The 15,764-nt window shown below is 31.1% G+C and overlaps 1 protein-coding gene across 1 annotated transcript; it reads left to right on the plus strand.

Annotated features, from left to right (window-relative positions):
• Nucleotides 1-1,012: 1,012 nt before the first annotated feature.
• LOC111046693 (protein singles bar) lies at nt 1,013-14,287 on the plus strand. The gene is made up of 5 exons (XM_039436595.1): nt 1,013-1,094; nt 2,965-3,116; nt 4,276-4,458; nt 12,049-12,189; nt 13,097-14,287. The coding sequence occupies exons 1-5, from the start codon at nt 1,013-1,015 to the stop codon at nt 13,169-13,171; spliced, it is 633 nt and encodes a 210-aa protein (XP_039292529.1). The 3' UTR covers nt 13,172-14,287.
• Nucleotides 14,288-15,764: the final 1,477 nt, after the last annotated feature.

The raw sequence follows: 15,764 nt of genomic DNA on the forward strand, positions 1-15,764 counted from the left end.
GATCCATCATCCCATACCACATTCGTAGTGTCAATACAAATAAATCTTTGTAATAAAAGTGTTTGATAAAAGTCCTACATAAAAGACACCCCAAACGAAGAACAAGATGAGCTGGTAACCTTGTAGAATGCTATTACTGACTGGAAGTGGTGGAGAGTAGTTGACTATACTACAAACCTAATTTAGATTGAGCATAAATCCCCATCTGTTTGATATTGTCAACTGCGAAACAGAAAAAAATCCCTGGAGTGTGAAACACCCTAGTGTGTCTCTTTAGGGTTAATAAACATGGGCATCCTGTCTCCTGTCTTTCTTTCAGTGGTCTTCTTGGTTCTTGAATACCAAAGGCCTACTAAACTATAAAAGATACGGTACCGTAGCCTATCGTAAACTTCCGTCCCTGTAATCATCCCGACACTGACGGGATAGAATTGCATTTTATAGGCCTAAACTTACTCTATAGGTGCTATTGTAAATGGTTTTGTTTTGCAATATAAATAGATTATTATTTTGCACGTGGAAGGATGATGAAATATTAGAGGACCAATTATAGCTTTAGGGTATGATCACATTTGATGCATGTATGTGCAATAATAAGTGCATAAAAAGTTGAAAAGGTTACCAGTGATATCCTATGTGATAAATTTATGAATGATGCTTTTTTAAATAAACTTTATTATACATTCCTAAAAGATCTTTTTTGCCAAAAATATTCAATCATATCTTTCGGTATCTTTTATGAAACATTGGAAATAGATGAGGCTATCTTGATTTTAAAAAATCAAAGGAATTAATAGACATAAAATCTTGTAAATTCAAGCAAATTAGCTTGAATAAGTTGTAGTCTACCATAATGCTTTATATAATTAATTTTAAGGATGTCATTCTCACAGAACATTATTATTTTTTAGTATTCATATGTTGAAAGTATTTTTTCCAAAATCTTATTGATTAAGTTACGGTATAATGAATTACCGATATTAAAAATAAAAATGTTTCTTGTTATCTTTTAATGAGGGAGAGTGAGAGCGCACAATCTTTGGAGCTCTGTCTAGTAGTGTTTTATTTCTGTTTGACTCTGCAGGAGCATACAAGTACGGTACAGGAATAGACGCGTATTATTGAGGCAGGCAATTGCCAGTCTCCAGCTCCAGTCTACAAAGCTTTTTGTCTAGAGCAGCATTGTTCTTCCGGTTTGATTCCAGTACTGTAGTATAGAGGCTGTTATAATTCACATTAGTACATATTTCCTCACTGAAAAACGACTCAATAGAAATAAGGTAAGTTTATAATAATATATTTTCCGTTGATATTAAAAATAAAATCATTAGCCTACCGGTGGAAAAACTGTTCCTATTTAACTTGAAAATGTATAGTTTCATGAGGATTCATGGATGATCATATCGTTTCTATTCAGTTTTTAGTTTCTTTACAAAGAAAGATTTCAGGTTTCTATCATAACATCATAACTTCTTAAGTTCCTTGTGTAGAATGTTTAAGAAGCTTGTATTTTTGCCATTTGTTGAAATGAGTTTGGCTTGTTACATTTTTTAAATAGGTATGATTTTCAATTAAATTTATTTTACAAGAATGCGCACTGAATGAGGCGCGAGATTCGACAAACAGAGCAGGTTTACATAACAAGCAGGTTATTTTGTGCAGAGATAAGAGAAATTTTAAAGTATTATTCTATTCAGTAACAGTAGTTCAGTAATCTAAAGAAGTGCTGTCATTTTGTAAAGGCTACTGTGTATCAATATGGTTTGAACCAATATTATATTACATATTTACATTCATTCAAGACAAATAATTTATAGATGTACTTTAAATCTATGAAGCTTTTGGACTGTCAAATTTTATACAATACATAGAATACCGGCACGTATATTATGCGTGTTGGTTGAGTATTATACATTAAAGTTTTATAAATGAATAAATAATTTTATTTCCATCATAAATTTTATTTGACATTCATTTTAAGATTTGGAAATTATATGACCACTTTGACAAGTTGTGTGGTCATTGTAAGTAATGTATTTAACTGTAATCACTAAATAATTGTTAAGAAATATAGGTTAATTTTTTTGGAGTTTAGTTCATAACTTTACAGACATTTTAGCTCACGACGTCTGTAGCATTCTTTAAACTTTAATTACTATTCCTAATAAGCTAAGTTAATCAGCAAGAAGTAAAAAAATCAGATATAACAAGACAACATACATGAGTAGATCTCTGTACAGCATAATGATATACAAACATACAATAACAAAAAATAAGGTACTTAGAATAAATGTATTGGTCATGTGGGGTCGTCTTGTCATGGTGTTTACCATCATTAGATATTATATTCATCCATTCAAGGGTGAAATTATTTTCATGTCATGGGATTCCTTTCCCTAAGCACGAGTATGTAGCTGTATGAAGAAACGACAGACAACAGTATTATGAGTAACTCCTTCACCAAAAACATTGCAAACTATAATATTCTTACTCATCCTATTTCATTCACAACTTGACTAATTTATTGAAGAAGTCATGAATAAATAAAAACACTTACAAAATTGAATTTAATTTGCAGTTTGCATCACATCCCCGAGATGGATGACCAAATAATTAAATACCGTATTGAGAAAAATTTGAGAGCTTGTAATTATTTAATAGCTGTTGATTCGCTATTGTTCCCGGGTTCAAACCCTCTCAATACCAAAAGTTTTTTAACCAGATCACTCCCGTGTTATCGGATGGGCACGTTAAACTGTCGGTCCCGGCTGAAGTATGACAGTCGTAAGGCCCCATTGACGGCTTAAATTATATATTCAGGCGGTGGGACCTTCCCGCAAGGGACTCCCCACCAACAAAAGCCATACGAATTTACTTTTTTTACTATTGTTCGCAATTGAATCAAACTGCTACAGAATAAAAGTTGTGTAATTAGTTGTAATTTTTAATTATTGTTTATTTCAGGATGCTTCCTTTTGAGAGGGATAGGTCAGCCAGTAAGGGACATTGTTCGTTCGGGGGAGCAAGCAGCCTCCTTACTGACAACTTGCTGTCCATCTTTTCTCAACACCAAATTCCTATCAACAGTGCCAGGAATGTTGAAACTCCTGCAAATGGTAATAAACATACTAAAAACTCACCCACAACTTCATAAAACGTGTTATATTTTGAGTTGTAAAAGTTTTTAAAAGTTGTGAGTTATGAATGAGACACAATATTGAATTAAATTTGCATGACAGCTTTGAAATCAATGAACTATAAATTGAAGATTGAAAGAATCTTGAGAGATTGCATTTAATTAGGGTATTAACAATGTAGATTAGGGTACTAACAATGTAGAAAAATGTACACATTGCATTCAATTACCAACAATGTAATAATATATAAAATATTATTTAAATGTATGAATTCAGGGCTACTTTCTTGTATTCATAAAATAGAATTATAGTACCCTTTAAAACTAATAAAATTATAAAACAAAAATACTAAATGTAACGTAACTACTAGTTTCAGTGATTACACCATCGTCAGGTTATAAAATAATGCTTACTAATAGTTTTATTATTTCAAATAGCATTTTGGTACGTTACAATTCGTATTATTGTTATATTAATTTTAAAGGGTACTATAATTCTATTTCATTAATAAAATATTATGTTGTGACTGTACATTGTGATCAATTGATTTTGTTTCAATCTTGAAGAATTGTGGATTGTTGCATAATCTTCATTGAGGCTTTTTCAACTTCCTATTAGACTTGACATTTGGAATTTTTCACTTGATTTGGATCTATTAAAATCAGGTGAACGTTTCAGATTAGACATGTTTATTCACTCCTACTTTAATGATTTCACAATTTCATATTCCATATCATTTATAAAAAAGGAGGCTATGCCATTTGTTCGAACAGTAGAATATTATCATATCAAATATATCAATTCATTTAGTACGCCTCTATGGTGCTTGGGTAACGCTAAATGGACTAGCAGATAATGGCGGTCAGATAAACTTATGCTCTCCTGACCGAAAACTACACAACATCTCAAAGAATTTGGAAATATACAGTGTATATCTAGGCATTTGAGACTCATGAGCTATATATAGGCTATTTGTTGTGTGTTTCTGCCATACGTTAAATAATAATATCAATTCAGATTGACATAACAGATCTCTTACAAATCCAATGGAAGTTGATGCTGGATTAATACTTTTTTGTTACTATCTTGAATTTATTCACGCTAGAAATCAATCAAAATTTTATTGGACCTTTTTCAGTTTGTTGGAGGTGCATGTCAAGCTCTACTGGTCAGCTATGGAATGGGATTTTCGCAGCTTTTGGGCCCATCTTACATTTCTCTGCTTACCACAGCATCAGCTAGTGCTGCCACAGTCACTCTCCTGCTCTTCTGCTACGTCATATCAAGCAACACATTCCATTTGATCAGATCTTCTTTATTTGTGAGTATTTATTTATACATTGATACATACAATATAATTCTCAACTATGAATGATTGGGAAGGGAACAACATGCTTAAAGACCGAAGCTGTTCCTTTCCCAAATTTAGATTGAAAATGTCCAAGAATAGGTTATGTATTTATTCTGCCTCCCAATAAACGTCCAGCCTTGAAGCGGGATCTGTGATATTGCCATGCTCTCGAATACATTTTAAAGTAGCTGATATTAGAATCTTGACAATCCATTATTTTAGACTTAGAGTTAACTTGAAAACTCAATCCTCATCTTTTCCAGAATATTTTTGTAAAGCTCATTACTTGTTAATATAATTCAAAATGCATGTATGTAATGTATACGTCAATGAATGTCTGTGATTCAGTTGATTTTTTGTCACAAAATTGCTGTGAATAATCTTTTTCAAGGTTTGCTGAGTTATCTATGAGTATTACCATCTTCTTGAATCCTCTTATATATTTCACTTTTTATTTTTCTTCAGTGATTGTTTAATTTTTGAATTGTGGTAGTGTTGTAGATAAAATAAATATGTGTGTAGATATAATATATGTGTCTCCAAAACCTGAATAACCATTTCAGTTTTTTGAAAGCCGTTCTTACAATAAAGTGGGCCAAGAATATTGAAAAATGAAAAATATATGTTTTTAATTGTACCTAGCATTATTATCATTTATTGATTTTCAAGTACGCAATCCACCTTGAATAATACACACTGCCGTGCTACCAATTTTTCCTTAAACGGTTGGAATAGCATTTAACACCTATCAACCTAAGAATAGTTGTCGGCTCCAATAAAATAGATTCTTGATAAACTGTGAACGGATCTATTGCCTATGAATGAGAAATCCAGTTTTCAGAGCAAATTAACTTATAATCTTCAGATGAAATTTTGGCAAAACACAGAAATATACAAAGAACAATAACTTACAAGCCTAATTATTTCAGAGTTATTACGAACTAAAATACTTATCTAGTTTACAGTTGAAACACAGTGGCTATTGGCTTTACTACACTAATAGCTAATTATGCACAAAAATTTATATAAAACTCAATTTAAAACATTAATAAACGAAAATGATTAGAGCAAAACTCCACGACAATACTTGTAGCCAGCCATTTTTCAGAAGAAGGGCGAACAGGCAAAAAGACCACAAGTTGCAAGTCACGAAGACAACGCCTCCAACATTACAGACACGTCACCACAAAATCATAATTTACAAGTTTAGAATTCACATTCTACATCTGTTCTCAATAAAACTTTATTTTGAAAATGTTATTTTAAATTTTTATATATATATATTCTATTTAAATAAACGATTTATTCAGTAATTTGTTAACCCTGCCTCGGTGACACCATGGAACAATGCAACAAACATTTACGATAATAAATTCTCCGTCAAAAAATTTGTCCGTCTATTGATAACTCTGACATTTACTATAAAGTTCCATAGATCTCGAATTGAAGATTCGATTCAAATGTGAGAAGAAAATGTAATATTACAAATACCCCCCTCTTGACATAAAAAAATTTTACTGTTTGAAAATTTAAAGAAAAAATTTACATTGACCCTAATGAAAATTGTTGAAATTTAAATTTGAGAACAGTAACAATTTTTTCTAGAAAAACATTACATGTCATCCAAAAATATTGAAAATTATTATAAAAATTCATCAATAGCGTTTGTTATATGTTTCCAAACAATATCTCAAAATATAGAATATCAATATTACTTTTGATTTAGCTTTATAATTTAAAGAAAAATATCTCAACAGAAAGTTTAATATGTAAAGAATAGTTTTTTGAAATTGCACATAAATTTAATAGATAGAAAATTTAATTTTTATCGCATAAAAAAAATTTAGTATGTTGAATGAAAAATTATTATTATTATTATTTATTTTTTTTTTTAAATGAATTGATGAATATTGTTACATTTAATTTTCACATAAAATTTCAATAAATCAAAAAATGTTCATTTCTTTCACTATTGACGCGGTTGATTTTATTGATGCACATTTTGGAAAACAGTCCGTTAAGGCACTCAGTATGATTTTCAGTTAAGTGTGACTCCAGTGTGATGACATCAGTGTTGGGCTGATCCAAATACTCGTAGTGTTGGGCTGATCTGGATGCACGTAGTGTTGGGCTGATACTTGTAGTCGACTGATGCATATCAAACTCGATACAGGTGACATCTCAGTTAGCATTGTCTCATGCTTGTAGTAGACGGCTGCATACCAAACTCGATACAGGTGACATCTCAGTTAGCATTGCTTCATGCTTGTAGTAGACGGCTGCATTCCAAATTCAATACAGATGACATCTCAGTTAGCATTGCTTCATGTTTGTAGTAGACGGCTGCATTCCAAATTCAATACAGAGTCACATAAATTTTGTATCATATTGTAATTATACAATGTACATTTCAGGCTTGAAATGACAATGTAATTCGTTTTTTGGAAAAGAGATAGACGCTGCATACAGGATTAATTTAGGTGAGGATTAATTTAGGTAAGGTTTGGTTTTTTGATATTTTCAGCTTTCAAGGTTTAGAGTTCTGCATACAGGAATAATTTAGGAGAGGATTTTTTTGAATCAATTCTTTCATGATACTGTGACTGTTCTTCTGAATTCAAAGTTGTGAATGTGAACATGGATGGCAATTACCTCCAGGTAATGCAGTAGTGTTGAAGTTTGAGATACAGAGTCAGCAATAAGCATTGGCATTGCTATTGGTGTATGCTTTGGTGTCGGCTTTGGCATCGGCGTTGATATTGGCATTGGCGCAGGCATTGGCATTAGCATTGGCGCAGATTTTGGCATTGGCGTAGCTATTGGCATTGGCACAGGCATCGGCGTTGATTTTGGTGTTGGCATCAGCATTGGCACAGATTTTGGCATCAGTATTGACGCAGATATTGGCTTCGGCGCAGGCATCGGCGTAGATATTGGCATTGGTGCAGCATTGGCGCAGATTTTGGCATTGGCGTAGCTATTGGCATTGGCGCAGGCATTGGCATTGATTTTTTTTTTGTTGGCATCAGCATTGGCGCAGATTTTGGCATCAGCATTGGCACAGATATTGGCTTCGGCGCAGGCATCGGCGTAGATATTGGCGTTGACATCAGCACAGGCATCGGCGTAGATTTTGGCGTAGTTATTGGTGTTGATATTGGTGTTGACATTAGCGTAGTTATTGGTGTAGGCCGCAGCGTAGATTTAGGCGTAGATATTGGCGTAGTTATGTCACACTAGTTTGAAAATCACCCAAATGTTCTTAACACTCTTCATGGCGTTCACTTGTTACTGATTTCGAGATTCACATGATAACTATTTCAATGTTAATGTCTGTGCTGTACCTGTTATCTTAAAATGCTTATAAACTAAAAAGAAAAACTTGATTAGGCTATCAATACAATCTAATACACATAAAATTATTTTAAGTATCTATGAAATTGAAATTTGTTAACATCTTATTATACAGTCAGCAATACATAAATTGTGAAATATGGACATATCAATGATAAATTTAAAAAAAAAATTCATTTTCATCTATTCACTGTTCAAATATCAAAATTTTAATCCATTCTTCAAAATAGAAATATAATTTCATAACACCCTGTATCATTATCAAAATTGTAAAAAAAAAACATCAGATTATCACAACAAAATTTAATTTCAATACATATTTCAATAATTTCAGACAATTGGTCTTCTATTCACAATCATTTCATAATATATCTGCATTTCATTATCATTTAGTATAACATTTCATTTATAGCATCTATAGCAAGTTCATTTCACATTTATGATTTATCATTCAGGGTTTCAAAATTATTTAGTTTTAATTTTGTTCAAAAATTGTATAAAAAGCAAATTATTTAATATTGTTAATCATCGTTTGTTGGATACTATAGTTTATTTCGACTCTTCAATGTTCTAAACACAAACTACATTTCATGACAAAACTTTACTATCAATCATTAAACAAGAAACCATTCAAAACATCAATAATATTTTGCTTCAAAGGCAAACAATATTCATCAGTAATCATCATTTTGCGTCTATGGCAATCAACATTATTAATCATTATTTTTGCATCTATGGCAATCAACATAAGTAATCAACACAAAAAATATTATCTCATTACTGCCTCTCTAAGTCATAACCTCTGTTATTCCTTCTTTAGGCAATAATGGGTTTCCATCTCAAAAAACAATCACATACCAGCAAAATTCTAATCAACAAACCCCACTAAAAATTCTACATACACTCCAGCATCCATTTCAAACGATAATCAATCATATCAAAATTTATAGAACAAACAGTTTTAAAATAAAAAAAAAATCAATTACAAAACACTTATTTCAATTAATAATATAACAAAACGTTTTAAATTAAACCAATTATTTTTTAAAATAATTTAAAATTTAAAGACTGTATAATAAGTATAAACATTTCAAGATTATAATACAAAGATGATCAAGATGAAATATGGGTAAATAAATTCCCTAAAAAATACAAACAAGAGAGATAGAAAACTGGGTAAATAAATTCCCTAAAACAATACCAAGAAGAGAAAGATTAATTAGAGCCTATCCTACATGTCAGTACTGAACTTTCATGAGGAAGTATATTTAATAAAATATACTACTATGGAATTTTATAAATTCCAAGTATGACTCTAATTTGTTATAATTGTGAGCTATCACTCCCACAAAAACAACTGGTGAAGGAAAAAATATGTTGACTATTGTGACTGGGTGGATAGTTCCTAGATGTCTGTAAGGCAATGTGATAGCAGACTCTAGTATCGGACCACAAAAACAAAAGTATGCAAAAGTTTTTACAAACATTTGTTGTTGCAGTCATCAGGTTTTTATATCGCAAACAAGTAGGTCAGATAATCGAGTCCAGCCATATGTGGTTCACGCCCACACCTCTAAAAGAATCACACCTACTTGTCTACCAAAAATCCAAAGTATTGGACAGCAAAGAAAAAATAAAATGCAAAATGGGTTAAAAGCCCAGAAGAAAACTATAACCTAATTACATATGGCTTATGGCACAATATGCAATGAAAGATGAGAACATGGGACAAAATTGCTCTGAAAAACTAATTACCTAATATGATACCTAAAAAAAAAATAGACATGATTAAAATATGTAATACATGATGAAAAAATATACCGCAAGCAAACAATTATTTACACTACAATGGATAGATTTTGGAAAAGTTAAGTTTTATCAACAATTTAAAGATTAGGAAAATAAGCTACTATTTCAACTTCTAATATTATTTCAGAAAAAATACAAATTTAAATGACTATGGACAAGATTGGTTAAGATATGCTTCATAGAAGAAATTTACTGAATATTACACAAAGACAGGAAAGAATCGAAAATTGAAAAGATTAAGGGCCAAGAAAATAGGCTACAGGAAAGAAAAAAGACACAATTATGGACTCTTACCATACACTGTGTAGTGATTATGCTATTCTGAATCCCGGCATAACACAGGATTCCTAATCATTGTGTGTTGGGGAATACCCTTTCATCATGTGACTCACTGTCATCATCTTGTAAATAAGCAACTTAAAACAACCTTTGAATACTAACACATCAATGGTGACTTTGCGTTTTGTTTTCTTCAATAGCATGATTTCATTCATGGGTTCATTAGTTTCAACCAAGCAGTTTTGCCTACAAAAGTTCATCATGTTCACTTGAGAATGCATTGCATACACCTTTTCAATTTTCAGTTGAAAGTTGAACTCATCAACTTGACTCAAAGCAAGATTCATTTTGTTTACATTTTTCCTAACCTCTACAGAAACCTGTCTCATGTAATCATTCACTTTGTTCATAGTTTTCCTAACCTTCAATGTAGCAATATTACTTTCATGATAGTTGACTTTCAGTGAAGGCAACTCCCTACTTACTTCTTTATTCAATTCTACTATCTCACTAGGGTTGACTTTTCCAACAACAGTAACTAGGCCTACATTGTCAGAAACTTGAATGAGTTGATCCTGTAACTTAACACTACTATTATCCTGCTTCATTTGTTTTCATCTTCATGATTATCTTTCAATGTTTCATGTGCATTTTTCAATAGAAGGTTTATACTAGCCTGCTCTAGTCTAATGCTAGCAAATTCTTGCTTCATCTCATCAACCTAGCATTTAACTTAGCCTCTTGCTTATCAAACAGTTGTGTTAAGGCAGCTATTAAGTCATCATCTTTTTAATATTTTTCATATTGTATGCCATTTTGCTAGTCTGCACAGATAATATATTCATTAGGACTTGATCTCTCTTGAACCGATTTCCACTCAGCAACAAACCATTCATAACCTATCAAGATATCTATCCTACTAATAATTTTTATAACCAGGGATTTCATAGTGTACCATTTGGGACATATTTATTTTGTAATTCTGTCCCACCACAGGGGTAACATTTGCCGTGCTACCAATTTTTCCTTAAACGGTTGGAATAGCATTTAACACCTATCAACCTAAGAATAGTTGTCGGCTCCAATAAAATAGATTCTTGATAAACTGTGAACGGATCTATTGCCTATGAATGAGAAATCCAGTTTTCAGAGCAAATTAACTTATAATCTTCAGATGAAATTTTGGCAAAACACAGAAATATACAAAGAACAATAACTTACAAGCCTAATTATTTCAGAGTTATTACGAACTAAAATACTTATCTAGTTTACAGTTGAAACACAGTGGCTATTGGCTTTACTACACTAATAGCTAATTATGCACAAAAATTTATATAAAACTCAATTTAAAACATTAATAAACAAAAATGATTTAGAGCAAAACTCCACGACAATACTTGTAGCCAGCCATTTTTCAGAAGAAGGGCGAACAGGCAAAAAGACCACAAGTTGCAAGTCACGAAGACAACGCCTCCAACATTACAGACACGTCACCACAAAATCATAATTTACAAGTTTAGAATTCACATTCTACATCTGTTCTCAATAAAACTTTATTTTGAAAATGTTATTTTAAATTTTTATATATATATTCTATTTAAATAAACGATTTATTCAGTAATTTGTTAACCCTGCCTCGGTGACACCATGGAACAATGCAACAAACATTTACGATAATAAATTCTCCGTCAAAAAATTTGTCCGTCTATTGATAACTCTGACATTTACTATAAAGTTCCATAGATCTCGAATTGAAGATTCGATTCAAATGTGAGAAGAAAATGTAATATTACAACACCGTTAATACTTGATATTCCAATATTAATTTTTTTGGTGAGGTCTACTCTTATTAATCTTAAAATTTAAAAAGTTAGTTGGATTTTTAATTTTAAGATTGATGTTTATAATATTCCATTGTTTTTTATAATGCTCAATGAACGTTTTCATGAAATTGATTCTTTGTCTCATGATAACCTATTTCAAAATATCCAAATGTAACGGGATATAAGATGTTTCGCTGTTGTTATAGTTTTTTGTTGTATAGTTTCATCGAGAGTGCCCAATAATTACATCAATGAAGCAACTTATAAATCTTTTTATATTGTATTTTTGTTACAGGAACTGTTATTCAATATTTCAGCAGCGACTTCTTATTGCAGTTCATCAATATTCCTGTTTTTCGCCGTGAAATTGTACGTTTATCCGTTGTACGTGTTGACACTGGGGATTGTTGATTACCCTGCTATGAAGACTGCTTATGTAAGTTTTATTTTGATACTTTTATTCTGGTTTTTGCAGGAATCAGATTTTAATATATATGATCTAATGCTTTAGCAATCACCACTTTTGATGTATTAAACTATTGGTTGGAAAGGTACACCAGTATCTTAACACCAAACTTTATTCACCTCCTGAGAAATCACTAATGAAATTAGAATTATAACTGCAATTTCCACCAAATTGTTGGAACTCAATTCATATTCTGTGCTATAGAGTACATTTGCTTTTATATATTTTAGCACAGCTAATTTCGATAATGGAATGGAGAGAATCTTCATCAGTAAATTTTCATAACTTACATAACCATAGTACATAAACATAACCTACATTTTCTGAAATTTGAACAATTTTTGTAGATATCAATAAGTTATATTAAATACTGAACCATGTAATATAAGCTATTTTATCCACTCGAAACATACAAAAGAAAATTTCAGGATAAGAGTTTAATGTAGTTAAATTCAACAGTAGGTAGATTTATTTGGTTAAAAACAAAAGAAAATTAAACCAATTAAAATTAACCAATTTTTTTGGTTAAACATACAAAAGAAAATTTCAGGATTAGAGTTCAATGTAGTTAAATTCAACAGTAGGTAGATTTATTTGGTTAGCTTTTTATAGCTATTATTAGTAGCAATTTTATTAAGTTTATTCAAAGTTCTTGATAAATTAAACTCATCAAGTTTAGTTCTTAATAAGGGTAAGATGTTTCAAGTTTATTGTAATAAGTAATAGTAAGTTATGTGATTCATCCAAACCCAATAAATAAAAATTCAATTTTTTTTAATGTATAGCATTGAATCTGTATTTTTTCCATTGCTTTGTGATTTTTATTCAAAATACTTATAATATTTGAATTTTTTAACTGAAATTGTTGTTTTTGCAGATAATGGGATTCTGTTTGTCTATCTTCCATGCAGTTGATGCTTATTATTCGTTCAAGCAGTACCGAGGCTTGTGATTTCTATGAAGGAGTGATTTTCAAATAATCTGATGCTGTGATACGGTGCATTCTAATGGACATACTTTATCCAGAGTGTTATCTTTCCTTGCTTGATTCGACAACGTGGTTAGTATTTTTTACGAATTAAAGATGTAGTAGTACTTTCAGATTTAGGAAACCTTTTTGTTTGGAACTTTATGTGGTACTGTAAAAAAGTTAACATTATTATTGTTTTTATTATTGGGAATTGACATTTTTGTGTTTGATCGGTGATGTACGGGAAACTCTTCTTGTTTGACATTTCATGTCTTATAATTGTACGAAATTTTCTAGACAAAGGAAATTCATTCATGTCAAGTAATTTATGCAATTTTCTCGTCCTTTGGTTCGGAACAAGACTAATATCATAGCCACCTCTAATACAAGGCTCCGGTTTACAATATTGCAACGTCGCAGCGTAGGCCTAGAATCTAATACATGATTGGTGAAAAAGATCAGTTGGTATTTTTAAAATCCTTTTCACCAATCATGTGTATTAGATTCTAGGCCTACACTGCGATCTTGCAATATCGTAGGCCGGGGCCTTGTATTAGAGGTGGCTATGCTAATATTGTAGGTAACATTTCTAATACCTAGCAACATTTCTATACCAATTATCAAGAAATATTTTCTATTTTCCTGACTTTACATTTTTAATTTTCACTTTTTACAATTTTTGTAACCAAGCTATCATGTTTAGTTCAAATTCTTCTAGTCAAAATTTGTTTCATTTTATTGTTAGTAGATGGATGTAAGTAGTATTCATGTTAGCTACTAACTCATAGATCATTTCAGTGTCATATTTGTCGGTACAGGGTACAGTATTGTAATATTTTAGTTTCTATGAATTGATCTAGTCCATTATCTAGCTTTAAAACGTATATGTTAATACTAAGTGTTTTTTTTAAATGAATTAATGTCGTATGTCACTATTTTGTATAATGAACTACAAGGAGTATTAGTGAGTAATTGATTAACAAACGTTAAGTTTTGGTATCGATAACCAAATGATTAACTGTATTTTGTGAAACGTGCATTTTTGTACCAATTGAAATATTTTCTACTTTTATAATACAAGCATTGAGACATTCAAAATTTTTCATTATTACTTGTATTAGTTTGAAACAACCTACAGATATAGAAATTCTGCATAGGCTTCTAAAATAATTGATCAGAATTGATTACTAGTCCTCTGTGCATATGCCTACTTTCAGACATTCAGAACCAATAACATGGGATAAATAGAAGTTAATGAGATAGATACGGTTAGTAAAAAATATGTTCACACTCGACAATCAAGATTTACTTTTACACTTTTCTTCATACTTGAACTTTTTGAATAATTCTGCGATGTTCTATAAATTCCCCTGATAAGTGAGAGTTGACCGTGTCTGTAGTGAACATTCCCTTCTGTAACAATTGTAGTTCCATTCAAGATGTGCCATCTCTGAAGCTTCAGGTCGTTATAATAAGGCTGTGTGTTTTTGACGTTATCTCAGATTCGCTCCACTGCTTTCAAAGGACATTACGCTCTCAACTAATAATTAATTGGTTTATGACATTTATACCGGCACTCCAACAGTACCGTAGGCCTACTTCTAGCATTTATTTAATTTGAATTTACGTGGAGCCATAGGACTTAGATTCCAATATGTCTCCATTTTTCATATTCAAATTCATAGATCGAAGTTGAATGATAATCAAGTGAACAAGTGTAATTTTCAAAAAATTAGAAATTATTCTTCCCCAGTAAAATTTCCCGAACTGCAGATTATTCCAAATCAAATATGGGTTTTCATATTATGCCTATTTTACTATAGTATTTCTATATTACAACTTGAAGAAAATCAAGATACTCATATAGATATGATATGTTCTGATTGTAAACTCATTGCCATTTTTTGTTAATGTGAATATTTTCACATAGTGTTTGTTTCTCAAGAACGTACTGTGTTATGCTGAAACTCTAGATTTCAACCGTTCATCTTTTTAGATGAGAAAATTCAATTCATTTAAAAATTATGAACGTTTAAAATACAAACGTTTATAGAAGACAAAGATTTATTTACACATAGGCCTAAATCAGTTTTTTACTCAAATATGTGTAACGCTAGTTCGCCTCCATGGTACACATTGGGTAACGCTAAATGGACTAGCATAATTATAATGGCGGTCAGACAAACTTATGTTCTCCTGACCAAAAACTACACAACATATCTTGAAGAAATTGAAAAAATATAGTATATAGGCTATGTAGACATTTGAGACTCATGAGTTATATGTGTTGTGTATGTGCCATACGCTAAATAAATAAATATAGAAAAACAGTCATAATATCAAGTAAATTACCTAATTTATCAAGAACTTCTATTGAAAATTTTGTGAAGCGAACAACTACAAGACTTATCCAATTTTGGACTATGTGTAACCTTATCCAAATTTGGGAGAGGAATAGCACAAGCTTACCTTATTTCTTCTCTCCCTATCATTTTTGATAATGTACTTGTTGTATGAATTAATGAAGCAGTCAGAATTTTTTACAATAAATTAATTAATCACTCACTGTGACAAC

Source organism: Nilaparvata lugens, chromosome 10, assembly GCF_014356525.2.
Source record: "Nilaparvata lugens isolate BPH chromosome 10, ASM1435652v1, whole genome shotgun sequence".
NCBI classification, from domain to species: domain Eukaryota; kingdom Metazoa; phylum Arthropoda; class Insecta; order Hemiptera; family Delphacidae; genus Nilaparvata; species Nilaparvata lugens.